The sequence below is a fragment of the Rana temporaria genome, chromosome 3 (assembly GCF_905171775.1).
Source record: "Rana temporaria chromosome 3, aRanTem1.1, whole genome shotgun sequence".
Lineage (NCBI taxonomy): Eukaryota > Metazoa > Chordata > Amphibia > Anura > Ranidae > Rana > Rana temporaria.
This window is the reverse complement of record NC_053491.1, coordinates 128,218,474-128,236,323: the sequence shown is the minus strand read 5'-3', so window position 1 is coordinate 128,236,323 and position 17,850 is coordinate 128,218,474. Positions and strand designations below refer to the sequence as shown.

General features: G+C 42.9%; 1 protein-coding gene across 2 annotated transcripts in view; it reads left to right on the top strand.

Moving 5' to 3' along the window:
* The window catches only part of FRMD4A (FERM domain containing 4A), a 562,831-nt gene that overhangs the window by 142,992 nt on the left and 401,989 nt on the right, over positions 1-17,850 (top strand). Inside the window, exon 1 of one of the 2 annotated variants that reach the window (XM_040343417.1) lies at positions 10,853-11,219. The exons of the other annotated variant lie outside the window; for it this stretch is intronic. Within the exon in view, the coding sequence (XP_040199351.1) occupies positions 11,154-11,219 (66 nt within the window). The 5' untranslated portion in view covers positions 10,853-11,153. Of the gene's footprint in view, positions 1-10,852; positions 11,220-17,850 lie in introns of those variants that run through there. 2 annotated transcript variants of the gene reach the window in all.

The following is a 17,850-nucleotide window of genomic DNA, read 5'->3' as shown; positions in this document are numbered from 1 at the left end:
TTACCTTAATGTATTCTCTGTATTAAGGTAAAAAACCTTCTCTGATCAAGATCCCCAGCCCCCCAAATACTTACCTGAGCCTTATCTCAATTCAGAGCTTTACCTAGGAGCAGTGATTCTCTCCACTCTCTCCCTCCTCATTGGCCATGAAGGTAGCAGCAGGAGTCTCGGTTCCTGCTGCTGTCAATTACAGCCTGTGAGGAGGGAGCGGGGGGTCGGGTGTGTATATCAGGATTGAGCCTGCATGAGTGCCCCATAGCAATCTGCTTGAGCCTGGAGCGCCGGCGGCCCCAGAAGAGGAGTATCAGGGATGCTCAGTTTAATATCATTGCACAGAGCAGATAGGTATAACGGGCCAGATTCACGTAGCTGCGCGGCGGCGTAACGTATCTCATTTACGTTACACCGCCGCAAGTTTTCAGCGCAAGTGCTTGATTCACAAAGCACTTGCCTGTAAACTTGCGGCGACGTAGTGTAAAGCCGTCCGGCGCAAGCACGCCTAATTCAAAATGGGGCGGGGACCATTTAAATTAGGCGCGTTCCCGCGCCAAACGTACTGCGCATGCGCCGTCCCTAAAATTTCCCGACGTGCATTGCGCTAAATGACGTCGCAAAGACGTCATTGGTTTCGCCGTTAACGTAAATGGCGTCCAGCGCCATTCACGGACGACTTACGCAAACGACGTGAAATTTAAAATTTCTACGCGGGAACGATGGCCATACTTAACATTGGCTAGACCACCTAGGGGGCATGTTTATCTTTACGAAGCGTATCGCTACGGAAACAACATAAATTTACAGCGACGGGCAAAGCGGACGTTCGTGAATCGGCGTAACTAGTCATTTGCATATTCTACGCCGACCGCAATGGAATCGCCACCTAGCGGCCGGCCTAGAATTGCAGCCTAAGATCCGACGGTGTAACACAGTTAAACCTGTCGTATCTTAGGGAGATCTATGCGTAACCTGATTCTATGAATCAGGCGCATAGATACGAACGGCCGGATTCGAAGATACGACGGCGTATCAGGAGATACGCCGCCGTATCTTCTTTATGAATTTGGCCCAACATGTTTAGTTTTTTTTAAGTTACATTTTCAATCACTTTAAGACCCCTTTATACTGGAGGCGTTTTTCAGGTGCTTTACCTCTAAAAATAGTGCCTGTAAAGCGCCTGAAATAGGCCTCAGCTGCAAACCCAATGTGAAAGCCTGAGTGCTTTCACACTGGGGCGCTGCACTGGCAGGGCGTCAAGAAAAGAGCGTCCCGCTCTTAAAGCACCCCTGTCCATTGAAATCAATGGGCAGCGCCGCCACACCACCGGCAAAGCGCAGCTGCAGAAGTGCTTTGCAGGCGCTTTTAACCCTTTTCCGACCACTAACAGGGGGTTAAAAGTGCCCAAGTAGCAGCCAAAAAAAGCGACGCAAAACGAGGGCCAATGAGAGCTACAGAGCTGGAGGTGTGCCTCTGTGTGTCTGTGTAAATCCAGGAAGTGAACAGGCAGCAGATTTAGCTGCCCACAGGTAAAATGGATGCAGACAGACTTGGTAGAGGGAGATTTCTGCAGCATATTTGGCAAATACAGAATCACAATATATATAACATAATATGCAAAGTGGTTGGGGGGAAGCTTCAGAATGACAAAGATGTTTTTATTACAAATTATGTGAGCAGACTGCAGTTCCTCTTTAAGAATGTACTGTATGCAAAAAAAGAATGTACTGTATGCGTGTCAGCCATCACAAAGATGCCTCACATACTACCTATCATATCTTACTTCATCCTCAGGATAAAACGTACACAACAGTTATGTTAGAAATATGGATCTCGCTTTTTCATTTTGTGTCCCTCACATAACTGCCAGATTAACAAAATAAAAGTGAAAGACATTAAAGAAAAACAGAGCATTTATTTGTCCAAGTCAATTCAAAGGTTCATTATGAGCAATACAAAACATGCTGAACGGTGTCATCCTCCTAGCATTATACGCGGTATTAATAAACAGTGCTGCTCTGCGCAAGATTTCAATGTGCTATATACAGTCATTTATTCTGATCCATTCTTGGTTGGTACAGAAAACAGTACAAATCTTGTCCGGCTCAGTTCTGTATTCATGGATAATCTAAAGACCATTCAAACCAATGAATAGATATTTTTAGCCTTTTGTCAGAATGCTATCTTTAAACAGAAGATTCTTACATAAGACATTTTCTTCATATAATGGGCACATAAACACAGACATCTTGGTATTTTCAGTATTCCTCCATATACAGAAAATCACAAAAACAAAAATTGTCATATACTATCTGTATGTACACATATAGCCAGATTTAGAGACAGTTACGCCGGCTTATCAGTAGATACGCCGGCGTAACTCTGAATCTACGCCGACTTATGTTTAAGTGTATTCTTAAACAGAGATACGCTTAAACATATCTAAGATAGGACGGCTTACGCTGTCCTATCTTAGGTTGCAATATTGAGGATGGTCGCTAGGTGGCGCTTCCATTGCGGTCGGCGTAGAATATGTAAATTAGTCGATACGCCGATTCACGAATGTACGCCCGGCCGAAGCAGTACATTTACGCCGTTTCCGTAAGGCATTATCAGGCCTAAAGTTATTCCATCTAGTAGATGGAATAGTAATGTTAAAGTATGGCCGCCGTTCCCGCTTCGAAATTCGAAATTTTTACGTTGTTTGCGTAAGTCGTCTGTGAATAGGGATTTACGTCATTTACGTCCACGTCGAAATCAATAGGCCCGTGCGGCGTACTTAGCCGCAATGCACACTGGGAAATGTAGGCGCCTGGCGCATGCGCAGTTGAAGAAAAACGTCAATCACATCGGGTCAAGCCTCATTACCATTAAACACGCCCCCTCAGACAAATTTGAATTAGGCGCCCTTACGCCCGCCCGCTTTAGGCTACGCTCGCCGTAACTTAGCAGGCAAGTACTTTGAGAATCAAGTACTTGCCTCGCTAACTTACGGCGGCGTAGCCTAAACACACTAAGCTACGCCGCCGCAAGTTTACACCACTCTACCTGAATCTACCTAATAGGCATCAAAATTGGGCATGGCACACATGTTGCTGAGTGCTCCAGATTCACTGGGCTGATATTTATATATAAATATCTATATATATATATATATATATATATATATATCTATATATATATATATATATATATATATATATATATATATATATATATACATATATATATAAATATATATATATATATATATATATATACTCATCATCTGCTTCGCTACTGTGAGAGAGTGGGTAACCGCTCAAAGAGAACCAGGTAATCTGATTCCTGTGGTCCGAGCCAAGGGTGCAGGCAGTGCAATCAAAATGCAGGTTAGGATGAAGGAAAAAAGCTGGGACAGCCGCACTCCAAAAAAACTCCTCCTTTAATTAAAAATCACAAAATACATGCCACAGCAAAAAACAGCACAACAAAAGAAAAGCTGACGTTTCGCACTATGCTTTAGTGCTATGAAGAAGCACTAAGGCATAGTGCGAAACGTCAGCTTTTCTTTGTTGTGCTGTTTTTTGCTGTGGCATGTATTTTGTGATTTTTAATTAAAGGAGGAGTTTTTTTGGAGTGCGGCTGTCCCAGCTTTTTTCCTTCATCCTAACCTGCTTCGCTACTGTGCTGTAAGAATGAATGTAGATCGCAGTCTTTACACATTTGATGACGCCATTTTATTAGTCTTTGCGGTTCCCATTCTTAGGAAACCGTACCCAGAGGAGTGTCTGGCACTAGGACTGGTATAAGTACATGCTGGGATTGTATCATAGGTAGTGGTTTACTTGGGCATCCAATGTCTGTCTACAGGGCTTTATTGCAGTGGTTTCCAAACTGTGGTCTGAGGGCCTTTGCTTACCTCCCCTTGGGCACTATTTCTCCCACTGATACAAAGCACACTTCCCCCCTACTGACACCAGTGATGGGGCACCATCCCCCCCCACCCACTAACACCAACAAAGGGGTACTATTCCTCCCACTAATGCCAATGATGGGACATTGATTACTTCCACTTACAGTCTGGCATTTTCTACTCCCACTAACCACAGTCTGCCCCCCACCACCCTAAAGTCTGAAAGACAGTAAATTAGCCCTTTATTTAGAAAGATTGGAGATTCCTGCTTTAGGCTGGTTTCACACTATTGTGAATTGGATGTGGGTTCACCACATTCAATTCGTAATAGCAGGATATTTTGACCGCTCTCTATGGAGTCAGTTCACACATCTCCGCTCCGGCTCCAGTGCGAATTTGCACAGTAGCCCTTTGTGTCTTTTGGTCTGTTTCAGGTCTGAATTCAGCCCAAATTTTTCTGAAATAGGACCTGAAACAGTGAACGGGCGATGCACCGGACCCCTGCTGTGAGCCGCATGTGAAGTTTGTGTGAACCCAGCCTTATTGGTTTCTTACAAAGAGATGCCTTTCCCAACTTTTTTCTATTCCAATGGTTTTTATTGTTATTAAGTTTGGTGACATTAGGAGACATTTTAATAATAAGGCATGTAAACTTCCGTATAAGTCACATTAAGAACAATTGTCAACATAATATTTGTCATTAGCATCAAAAATACTCGTACATGGAAGGATGCATGTTATAATGTCCCAATTTTTCTTTTTTTGTCTGTGTGGTCACGTGACCTCCCACTGCTCTCCTCCCCCGAAATAAGGACTACAGAGGTGAGGGCTGAGATTCGCCTCTAGCATCAGCCTGGAGGTCACATGACGGCTGTGCTGTGCGCTCAGCCCCTCCCACTGTAGTCCTTAGATCGAGGGAGGAGAGCAGCAGCAGCTGCGCTCTGAAATAAGGTATTTAGTGGTATTACTTTTAAAAAAACATTGACACTATTTATTATACCTTTTTATAACAGAGGGGCTGGAAGTAATGCTATTTACTGCAACACGAAATAGCAGCAGGTGGGGAGGGGCAGGTTTTGGAGATCGATCACACACTAGGAACTGACAGGCAAGGAGGGAGGGGGAGAGGGGAAAAGAGGAGAGACTAAAGCTCTGTACACACGATCGGTCCATCCGATGAAAACGGTCTGATGGACCGTTTTCATCTGTTAACCGATGAAGCTGACTGATGGTCAGTCGTGCCTACACACCATCGGTTAAAAAAACGATCGCGTCAGAACGCGGTGACGTGCTGAAAAAAATGAAGGTCAATGCTTCCAAGCATGCGTCGACTTGATTCTGAGAATGCGTGGATTTTTAACCGATGGACGTGCCTACAAACGATTGTTTTTTTTCTATCGGTTAGGTATCCATCAGTTAAATTTAAAACAAGATTGCTTTTTTTTAACCTATGGATAAATAACCAATGGGACCCACGCACGATCGGTTTGGACCGATGAAAACAGTCCATCAGACCATTCTCATCGGTTTAACCAATCGTGTGTACGCGGCCTAACACAGTGGGATGATGGAGGCCTATAAACTGACCACGGTGGATAAGCAGCCAAGATTCAGTGGTCAGTTCACATAGGGGACACAGGAACAGGGAACAGGAAGGTATTTTACAGCATAGAAAGGGACAAATTAGGCAGCACAAGCACTATGCTGTTTAACCAGCTTCAAAGGAACAGGTTGGGGTAAACATACAAATTGTTGGGAGCCTAAAGAGCAGTTCATCTACACAAATTAATGGGTTTGTAAATTTCACCTAGGAGGGGACCCCAATGTATATGGCTTTCCTAAAAATAAACAAAGATTGTAAAGCAAGAGCCGAGAGTTTGGAGTCTCATAATGTTAGCAGCTTTGCAGACAGGACAAGAACCTCAAATGCTTCTTTAACTATTAAACACATTCCATCACTGAAATGCATATACAGTATGTATGAGCCCCTAATGTAGTAGTAGTTTTTGGCTGTACAGCATAGCTGTTTGGAGCCAAACCTTAGTGTGATGACAGTTAATAAAAAGAAGAGTGCAATTAAAAGACTGTAGTGTGGCAAAGACTAAAACAAGATGATGATACAGATAAACCAACTATGTGCGCCACAGAGGTGAGAGGGGTTTAGTAGATCATACAATACTTTGGCCAACTGACGGCTAACAAAAGTGTATCAGCTGATCGGCTTGCACAAGGGTGTAACTACCACCAATACCTGCCTATGACCTTACTGTAAAATAAATTCCAGCATATTTAGTATTTTCCTGATTGATGTATTTCCACTAGATCAGGGGTGCCCAACCAGTGGCCCTGGGGGCACATGTGGCCCGCGGAGCCCTCTGATGTGGCCCACAACCTCCTGCTCTGGGTTGTAATAGATTAGAATACGGTTATTAAAGGTTTGTTTATTACTAAAAATCACAGTTTATATATGGGCATATCTGTTCTGCAGTGGTTACTGCACTTAAGTGGCCCTCATGCTTCAAAAGGTTGGGCAGCCCTGCACTAGATGTTGCTGACCATCATAGGAAATAAACAAATTAGACACATTACAAGTATTATTCGCAATGGTTGTTTGACTGTTCAGCTTGTGACATTCGTACAGCACATTTTTTATAAATAGACAGATTAAACACAAATTGAAAGAAATTGTCTAGTTTGGACCTCCTATTACATAGTTTTATTAAGGAGATCATATACATACATTGTATAGCCAGATTGTAATATACCGTAGTCAGATTGTAGTGTGATAAGCTTTACAGAAGCTAGTATAAAGATTTTATAAAAATATATTTGCAGCATTAAAAACACAAATACAATTTTTATCAACTGGATTCAAGTTCTTATTTTTGCATTTTCCTAAAGTTTACAAACTAGTAAAATGTTGGAGATTTTGTTCTTCAACAGACATGATTTCTATACTCATAATCATGTACCAGCTCATGTCTGTAAAATCACAAATACAATACCCCCAGGCCTGGGAATACCTTGGATGGTACTATTATTTTACAAAAAAAACGTTGGTTTAGTTATATAAATACAGTACATACAAATTCTATGAAGAAGGTTTATTAAATTAGGAACACTAGTAATAACTATGTAGAAGTCAAGGGATACATCAGATAAGGTCAACTTCCCCAGGAAAGTGGGGAATTAATATTGCTTCTGAAAAAGAAGTGAGTACTGTTATCAATGTAGGAGACATCGGTTTATGGGAATAGCAGATGGGATTCAAACTGCAGTAAAGGTTGGCATGGAGGGAGTTGAAGCAATTCCAAGTCTTAGAGGTGAGTGAAAGACAACGCCATAGGCAGGGCGAGAGTGTTCTCTGCTTCTTGATCCGGTTTCCCCATTGTGTACTTTCTCTGTTCACCTAAAAAGCATCACTGAACTTATTCCCCTTAAGCCTCGTACACATGCACAGTTTTCTCAGCAAGAACCAGCAAGAAAACTGCTGGCAGAGCTTTCTTGCCGAGTAAACTGTGCATGTGTACGAGGCTTTGAGGTTTCTCGTCAAGAAAACTGCCCAGAATCTAGACAAAAAAAAATAGAGAACCTGCTCTCTATTTTCTCGTTGTGAGATTCTCGGCAGTGTTTTCCTGCCGAGAAACCCGAGCGTGTGCATACTTACCTCTCCATGGAAACCTGTGCATGCTCGAAATGACTTTGACACATGCGCGGCAGCTTCCAAGGCATAGGTAGGGTGAAGCAAGATGGCGGCGACGGCATTGAATGTGATGAGCGCATGCTCGTCGTAGTCAAAGACGTCACCGCGTTTGTGCCATTCAAAAGAACAACGGTTCTTTTGAATGGTGTGTATGTAGACTCGGCCAGCAAGAGATTCTTGCCAGGAATCTCGTCAGGAAAAACGTAATTTCAGAAAAAAACTGAGGCAAAACTTACTGAAAGACTAAGGCCTCGTACACACGATAGGTTAAACAGAGGACAACGGTCTGATGGACCGTTTTCATCGGTCCAAACCGATCGTGTGTAGGCCCCATAGGTTATTTAACCTTAGGTTAAAAAAAAGCCAACTTGCTTTAAAATTAACCTATGGAATCCTAACCGATGGGAAAAAAACGATCGTTAGTAGGCAGGTCCATCGGTTAAAAATCCATGCATGCTCAGAATCAAGTCGACGCATACTTGGAAGCATTGAACTTCGTTTTTTTCAGCAGTTCGTTGTGTTTTACATCACTGCGTTCTGACACAATCGTTTTTTTAACTGATGGTGTGTAGGCATGACGAACCATCAGTCAGCTTCTTGGTTAACCTATGACAACGGTCCTTCAGACCGTTCTCATCGGATGGACTGATCATGTGTACGAGGCTTAAGGGTAGCCATGTATGCATATATTTATTGTGTTTAGCCCTTTGGGCCAAACAAGAGAAGTCCTATAGATTCCTTCATACCTACACCATACTTAAAGAGTTGCAGGGAACTTTTAGACATGAACGTGTAATCAGATAAGGTAAAACTCCAAACAAGCTTAATACCTTTTGTATGGCCTCCTCCTCCCTTTAGATTGTAAGATCCATGAGCAAGACCCTCCTATTCCTTCTGGATTGAGCTTCTTTGTCAGAAACAATATTAATCGTACTGTCTCCCTTTATACCGTAAAACACTGCGCAAGCTGTTGGCACTATATAAATCCTGTATAATAATAATATAAATAAATAGCTTCATCAAGGTGGTTCCCACACAGCAGAGTACCCAACAGTGGGTCAAACCATAGAAATACAGAAAGAAGCGCAAGGCCAAAACCAGTTAGAAGAGTCCAAGACAATTTTAGTTGTTGGTAAGGTCATTTAAAAACATTCAATGCAATTTGAGGGCTAAACCACTCCTAAATGATCAAAGTTTAGGATCTTTCGTATTTGATCAGGAACTGCTGTCCATCTAAGTTTTATCCTCTGTTGAGCTCTGATGAAGGGGGAGTGGTGTTGCCCCTGAAATGCATTGGCTGGTTTTTAGTGACCAACAAATAAAAATGATCTTTGACTCGTTCATCTGGCTTTGGTCTGACCATTCTTTTTGTATTTCTAGTTTGAGCCTGTTGTATTCAGAAAGCTGCCTGAATACCCAAACAGTAACTGCATCTGATTGGATGTGGTTAGTCTTCGACCATTCATTTTTCCATCCAGCTCTTTGGACTTTTCATTCAAAGTTTTTTGAGCAGGGTGGTGCTGACAGGGCCACCCATGGCTTGAATTTCTGCCAATTTAGCATGGTTGGCTCAAGTGTTAAAGGGGTTGTAAAGGTTTGTTTTTTATTTTCTAAATAGGTTCCTTTAACCACTTAACGACCGCCGCATGTACATATACGTCCACAGAATGGCACGTACAGGCAGATGGGCGTACATGTATGTCCCTGCCTTTCCGTGGGTCGGGGGTCCGATCGGGCGCCCCCCCCTCCCCGGTACATGCGGTGGTTGGAAATCATCTGGGAGCGATCCGGGATGAGGGGGCGGCTATTCGTTTCTAGCCACCCCCTCGCGATCGCTCCCCGGAGCTGAAGAACGGGGAGAGCCGTATGTAAACACGGCTTCCCCGTGCTTCACTGTGGCGGCTGCATCGATCGTGTCATCCCTTTTATAGGGAGACACAATTGATGACATCACACCTACAGCCACACCCCCCTACAGTTGTAAACACACTTCAGGGAACACATAACCCCATCAGCGCCCCCTGTGGTTAACTCCCAAACTGCAACTGCCATTTTCACAATAAACAATGCATTTTAAATGCATTTTTTGCTATAAAAATGACAATGGTCCCAAAAATGTCGCAGTCATGGAAAAAATTGCTAGTAGTAAAAAAAAAAAAATTAATAAAAATGCAATAAAGCTATCCCCTATTTTGTAAACGCTATAAATTTTGCGCAAACCAACCGATAAACGCTTATTGCGATTTTTTTTTTTACCAAAAATAGGTAGAAGAATACGTAACGGCGTAAACTGAGTAAAAAAATAGTTTTTTTTATATTTTAGAGGGATATTTATTATAGCAAAAAGTAAAAAATATTGAATTTTTTCCAAAATTGTCGCTCTATTTTTGTTCATAGCGCAAAAAAAAAAAAAACCTTAGAGGTGATCAAATACCACCAAAAGAAAGCTCTATTTGTGGGAAAAAAGGACGCCAATTTTGTTTGGGAGCAATTGTCAGTTAAAGCAACGCAGTCCCGAATCGCAAAAAGGGGCAAGGTCCTTTACCTGCATTTATCTGCATTTTGGTCCGGGTCTTAAGTGGTTAACTCAAACAAAATTAAGTACTTATGGTTATAAAACGCTCACTGCAGTCACCTAATATGCTGTTATCTCTCGAACCTAAGGAGGATTAAAGAATACGTTTAGTAGGCCAAGAGATATTTCAATTATAATAAACCATGTTATTGATCTGTTTTATGTGATATTTGTAGAATAAAGAAAGCCCAGCCAAGTTCCAGACATTCCATGAACTGAATAGTCGTTGTCACTTGTTTTCATGTACATCTGCACATCAGAAATGAGGCACATGCTGTACCAGTTTCCTCATGGCATGAATCAAGCTACTAAGAAGGCTGAAGGCCAAATCTTGCTTTGATAAATTTTAAGGAAAATCCTATTTTGGGAATTTTGAGCTCTAATCTAATAATATAACTGGAGGAAAATGAGGGTGTAAATTTCCCTTATCCACAACACTATTCTTTTTTTCTGTTAGTAGCTGTACAAGGAAGTTTCAATCAGTACACAAAGGATCATTCATGATGCTGCTATGTGAATTGGCCTAGCGCTGGTCACAGCCAAATTCTGTTCTGTTCTACAATACTTTCCAGTGTGCGTGACCATTAATGAAAGGTCAGGACCGAGCAGTAATGGCGCAAAAATGGAAACAGATAAATATCAGTCATAGAGGAGCGTGTCTCATTCTGTTCCAATCCTTGGTCCCAGTTGTGTCATTGTACAGCTGCAAAGTTCTCAGATCCCATAGATTCGCAGCTAAACTTGGAACAATCACTGGGAGCAGCCTAGGAGGAGCACAGGACAAATATCATCCCAAACAAGGCTCTGATGACTGCAAAAGGAAGAAGCTTCTTCAAGTTGTAGCTTATTTTTTGGTGTGTTGTCCATCCTGAAAGTAGAGCCACCGTTCATTTTACTGATGATTTATTTTTGAACGGACAAACCTTCTCAAACAGGGTTTATGAGAAAAAGCGACATTTCATCTCCTGGCCATTGACATTGCAAACATGACTCTGGCAGCTAAACTTGAAGATATTGAGGTCACGCTTGAGCATCTGCTGATGGATATGTTTGTAAGTATTGTTTTATATATGAAGCATTTTATGGAGCGCTAGATACTGTCAGCTGTAAACATATTATGTGGGTAGCGTTTCCATGAGTGAGTGGGTAGGTGTGTGCGTAACTTTTTCCTTATTTACAGAAGAGTCCAATGAATGTTAAAGCAGTACTAAACCCAAAAAATGCATTATATTGCAGCTTACCAATTCTGATGCCACGTGCACACGATCATTTTTCGTCATGAAAAAAAAACGAAGTTTTTCGGCATGTAGAAAAAACAAAGTTTTTCCAACTTCATCATTAAAACGATGTTGCCCACAAACCATCGGTTTTTAAAAATTCTCTAGCAAAGTGCGGTGACGTACAACACGTACGATGGCACTATTAGACCCCATTCACATCTAGGCGTTTTTACGCCTGTAGCGCTACGCCTCTGCCGCCAGAGGGCTGGAAATACATGTCCCTCTATGGAGATGGTTCACATCTCCACGCCGAACGCCGGACGCCTGTCGCCTGCGGCGTGAAAAAAGGTCCCGGACCTTTTTTTCAGGCGTCTTCGAGCGTTCGGCTAGGAGATGGCAATCATCTCCATAGAGGGGGTCATCTTGGGACACATCTAGGCGGACAATACCCGCGTTTTGTCGCCGCAAATCGCGGTACAAAACGCCGCTATTTTTACCGCGATTTGCGGCGACAAAACGCCGCGATTTCGTCCGTCTAGATGTGAATGCAGCCTAAAGGGGAAGTTCCATGCGGATGACGCCACCCTTTGGGCTGCTTTAGCTGATTCCGTGTTAGTAAAAGACGTTTCGCGCTTTTCTGTCTGTTACAGCGTGATGAATGTGCTTACTCCATTATGAACGATAACTTTCTTCTGAGCATGCGCGGGTTTTTAACGTTGTTTTAGCCCACACACAATCATTTTTTACAACCCGAAAAACTACATTGTTTAAAACGTTGTTAAAAAGACCAGACTGTTGAGCAAAAGTGGCAGTTGGAGGGTTGAGACAAGCACTGACCGGGTTTTGGCAATGCCAAGCTTTATTCATTTTTATAAAATCTTTATCCCAAAAGGGAAAATAACAGTTACTGTAACGACTGGAGTTCAGCTTTAATTTGTTAGTTAAGTCCATCTAAATCTGCTAGTAGAAGTGTGTGTTACCACCAGGATAAAATAATGGTAACAAAGCCTTGCAAAAGAAAATATACAGACACCACATTTAAAGTGGTTGTAGATCTTTGTTTAAAAATATAAAATAAATAACAAACATGTCATACTTACCTCCACTGTGCAGTTTGTGGACCGATTTGCGACTTCTGGGGTCCCCTAGTGGCTCTTGCGGCTCCTTCTTTCATCAGGTAACCCCCTAGAAGAAGCGCTCTCCCGGGGGCGTTACCTTGCAGGCGCACTTCCGAGTCATTCATTTGGCGCCCATATCCGCTGAATGTATGACACAGCCCCCGCCCCCCGGCGCCCACATCATTGGATTTGATTGACAGCAGCAGGAGCCAATGGCTGCACTACTATCAATATATCCAATCAAGAGGTTGACAACACAGGAGAGCAATTGGGAGATAGGGACAGAGTGTTGTCGCCCTATAAATAGGTGCCTGAATTAAGACCTTCTTGACAGACATTCTAAGGTCATTATAATGGAAGCTACAGATTCAAGAATTCTGAAAATAGCTATTGAAATTATTTAAAAGGGATACTAAAGGTTCACGTTTAAAAAAAATAAAAAAATAACAAATATGTCAGGCCCCGTACACCCGTCCGAGAAACTCGACGGGCAAAACACATGGTTTTGCTCGTCGAGTTCCTTGTGAAGCCGCCGAGAATCTCGGTGAGCCGAAATTTCCCCATTGAACAACGAGGAAATAGAGAACATGTTCTCTATTTGGCCCGACGAGATCCTCGTCGGTTTCCTCGGCGAAAAGTGTACACACGACCGGGTTTCTCGGCAGAATACGGCTCCCGTCGAGTTTCTGGCTGAATTCTGCCAAGAAACTCGGTCGTGTGTACGGGGCCTCAGACTTACCTCCACTGTGCAGCTCGTTTTGCACAAAGTGGTCCCGATCGTCCTCTTCTGGCATCCCACAGTGGCTCTCTCGGCCCCTCCCCGCAATAGCTAACCCCCTCTTGTAAGCCCTATCCCGAGGGGGTTACCTTGCGGGCGCGCTCCCGCGTCATACACTCGGCGTCCATAGACGCAGAGTGTATGACTCAGCCCCGCTCCCTGGCGGCCGCGTCATTGGATTTGATTGACAGCAGCGGGAGCCAATGGCTGCGCTGTTATCAATCTATCCAATGAAGAGCCGAAAAGACATGGGGAAAGCGACGCGGGATCACGCCCACAGAAATGTAGGGCTTAGGTAAGTAAAACGGGGACTAGGAGGGGGGCCAGACACAGCAAGGTGTTTTTTCACCTTAATGCATAGGATGCATTAAGGTGAAAAAACGCGAGGCTTTACAACCCCTTTAACATGTTACGGCTTATATTGAATTAAGAATACTTTAATGAGGTTAGAGTTATTGGGTTTACATTTACTTTAACAAGAAATTACTACTTTAATTTGCCATTACTTTATTAGAATTTGTATCCCAGACTATGGAGAACAACTTTTAACACCAGAAGGAGAATTTATGAATCAAGCTGTGATCTTCCAGCAAACCTGTCTCCAAAATATGTCTCTCTGTTTTGCACTGCTTTAAATTATGGTGAGGTTGATAAATCTCGCCCTATGTCACATTTTAAAGGCCACATTTATATTTATTTTCAAATAATATTTACACTGCAATGTTCTTTTACTGTTTCTTAAATTCTAACAATTTAACAGAACCTTAGAAACAAATGCTTAGACAGTGCAACAAATCATTTTCCCATCAGACCCTGAGCTATACATCATACGCGGCGGCATCCTGTGCGTTGGCTGTAAAAAGTAGAGCGTATCAAAGCACCTGCTGCTATACTGATAGCTCCTTCTCTCCAGTGTGGATGAGCAGGACACGGCTCTGCTGGCTGCCCCAGCATTCTTGTAATGATATATAAGTCAGAGGATCAGGTATGACATTTCTAATTACTTGTACTCCGCTGTGGTCTGTTTTGGAAGCCTTTGTAGAACAGCATTCCTCAATCCCCAGGAGTGAAACTACAAATACATGTACTAGTCAGATCTGAAACGCCTCACCTTTGCAGAATAGACAACTTAGTAGCTAGAAATAGTCATAGACATGCTTATTTATTAACGAAGTATAACTGGCAACAATAAGGTGCAAAATTCAGAAACCCCTAGCTATCAAACTGTTCTCACCTTATGCCCTGTGCACACGATCGGTTCGTCTGATGAAAACGGACTGATGGATTTTTTTATCAGATATCCAATGAAGCTGACTTTCATCAGTCTTGCCTACACACCGGTTAAAAATCCGATCGTGTCCAACGCGGTGACGTAAAACACAACGAACATACTACATTCATCTTACTTTCTAAGGCCGGGCTTACACATATGCAAATTGGATACAGGTTCACACATGTCCGGGGTGGCCACGGTCCAGATTTAAAAAGTGTACAGTGCGTGTTTGTGTCAGGTTAAAGTGTGAATTCAGGCACAAAATGGTTGAACAGACACAAACCGGACCCCAGGCACGAACCCACAGCCGCACATATGTGAACCCGGCCTAACACCAGCCTTGAAAAATGAACTTAAAATGGAACTCTAGACAGAAAGATAAAGTCCTGAAAGTCTGGCCCCTTTTGCAGGTATAGCTATGTATGACATAAAAAATAAGTGCCAAAACTGTTTGAAAATTTAGTAAGGTACCAACTCACCCTGCTCTGCACATGCTCAGTTGCTCTCTATTCTCAGTAATATGCCTAAAATCAGAGCCACTAGAGGCCAATCAGATGACAGCTTTAAAAGTGACTGTTGCTGTAGAGCATGGGTCCTCAAACTATGGCCCTCCAGGTGTTCAGGAACTACAATTCCCATCATGCTCAGTCATGTCTGTGAATGTCAGAGATTTACAATGCCTCATGGGATTTGTAGTTCCGCAACAGCTGGAGGGCCATAGTTTGAGGATCCCTGCTGTAGAGGGATGAAAGCAACAGGAACGAAACAGACTGTACAAAGGGAGTACAAACTAGGGAGGAAGAAAAGAAAAGCAGGAGAGGTGACAGAACAAACTCTGCTGCCAGGGACACACCAAGAATTAAACTTACAAGGATAATGTCTCTTCTTATCTCCCTGTTATTCTCTCCTTTTTCCTTCATTGGTAGCCTGTGAACTTCAGCACGGTAAAGCTTTTGTGAAGCCTCGTACACACGACCGGTTTTCACGGCAAAAAAACTGCGGTGAGAGCTTTTTGCCGTGAAAAACGGGCGTGTGTATGCCACCTCGCTGGGAAAACTGCCGTTTTTTTTTTCCGCCAGATTGACTACACTTGCCAATGGAAAACACTGTGAGGCAGTGCAGAGGGAGCATAAGCCCTGTACACACGGCCGGGATTCCCGGCCAAAGCTCTCCAAGCAGTTTTCCCGTCGGGATTCCCGGCGGACTTTATACCGCCAGGAATCCCAGCCGTGTGTACAGGGCTTCAGTCTTCCTCTCTAACTGAACCAAGACATACAATCAATGATGGAAATGTACATATATCTTAATTGAACAAAGTTACATATAGTTTTTGAGGTAAAGGGGATGGGGAGAATTTTCAATAAGAAAGTGACTGCTCTAGGCTTCAACAAAATTATTGTGGAATGTACGTTCTTTTGTTAAAGGGGTGTTCCAGTCATTTTCTATGTTTATTAAAAGTCAGCAGCTACAAAAAGTGTAGCTGCTGGCTTTTAATAAACATACACTCACCTGCTCCACGTTCCAGCGACGCGCCGGCTGGGGCTCCGCTCCTCTCCCCCCCCTCTCCGGCCGGCGTCTTCATTCCAAGTGTGGGCACCCGGCCGTGACAGCTTTTGGCTTCATGCGCGAGCGGCACTGCGCATGCGCGAGCGGCGCTGCGCCATCCAATTGGACAAGCGATCGCCTGAGACCTGTCACGTGTCCCAGGCGATCGCCTACAGGGAGGGGCTGCAGAAAGGCGATTAGGCTATTCGCCTTAGCAGCCCCTCTGCGGAAGGAGGAAGTGGGACAGGAAGTCCCACTCCTCCTGAAGCCTCCACTCCCCCCCAAAAAAAATTACATGCCAAATGTGGCATGTAAGGGGGCGAGGAGTGGATTAGGCGGAAGTTCCACTTTTGGGTGGAACTCCGCTTTAAAGAACATTACTTGTTTTCAATGGTAGTGTTTTTTAATGGTAGAGTTCCACTTTAAACTTTTCTGCAAACTATATTCCTTTAGTAAATAAACTCCATTGGCTTGCCCCCACACCCTGAGGTTCTTGAAGTCTGTCTCTTTTTTGTGCCCAAATGTTCCTAGTCCTGCAGCCTTAACCACCTTAAACACGTGTTGGTGCAAACCTATAGCTTTCATTTGAATGTTTCACCAGTATTTTTTAGCTTCACAGATGAATGTATGCTTCAAGAAACCATTAAAAAAAATATATATATATATACACCTAGTATTTTATTTTAAACTTAATTTTGTCTCTTTTTTTCCATGGACTAAAAAGCCATAACTTCAAATTTTAGTTAATAGTTTTAGATTAAAGAGTAAGAGGACACTGGCACTCTAAGTTTTTCCAAGCATTCTGTGTAACATCTGTGATTAATTGTGACCAGGCAAAGTGACAGTCAGACAAAATATTCATGTTGTATAAATGATGCAAACTAAATAAACATAGGCAATCAGTGCATATAATAAAAGCAGGATAATGACAAGCAGGTGGGGTAGAACACATGAAGCAGATCATTGCGAGGCTACGAGTACCTTGGGGCAGGAACGTTCTAAGAAAGCAAGGGTGTGGCGCGGTTATAGGGGACAGACCTAAGCACGGAAATGTATCTTCTATGTCTTGGCAAATTATTTTATATCTTATTTCACTGCATGAGCTTTCATTTTTTAGGCTTTATTATAAAACTTCACTTTGGATTATGTAAGTGCACAGCTTTGTGTGTTTTGAAGAAAGAACACATAATGTTATTTTGCTGTTTTCATGTTATAACAACTTGTGTGTTCCCCAATTTGTAGCCACAGAATTGGTGGCCCCTTGAGGCCTCGTGGTTGTCCTCAATTTTCTTTTAAGGTTTAACATGATTTTAAATCCATTTTTTTTACAAAAAAAGGAAAAGGGTTAGAATATCTCACGCCGCCGTAAATTAGGGCGCAAGTTCCGTATTCAGAAAGAACTTGCGCCCTATGTTACGGTGGCGTATCGTATGTGGTCCGGCGTAAGCCCGCCTAATTCAAATGTGGATGATGTGGGCGTGTTTTATTTAAATGTAGTGTGACCCCACGTATTTGACGTTTTTTTACGAATGGCGCATGCGCCGTTCGTGAAAGAATCCCAGTGCGCATGCTCGAAATTAACCCGCAAAAAGCCAATACTTTCGACGTGAACGTAAATTACGCACAGCCCCATTCATGGACGACTTATGCAAACAACGTAACATTTTCAAAATTCAACGCGGGAACGACGTCCATACTTAACATAGGATACGCCTCATATAGCAGGGGTAACTATACGATGGAAAAAGC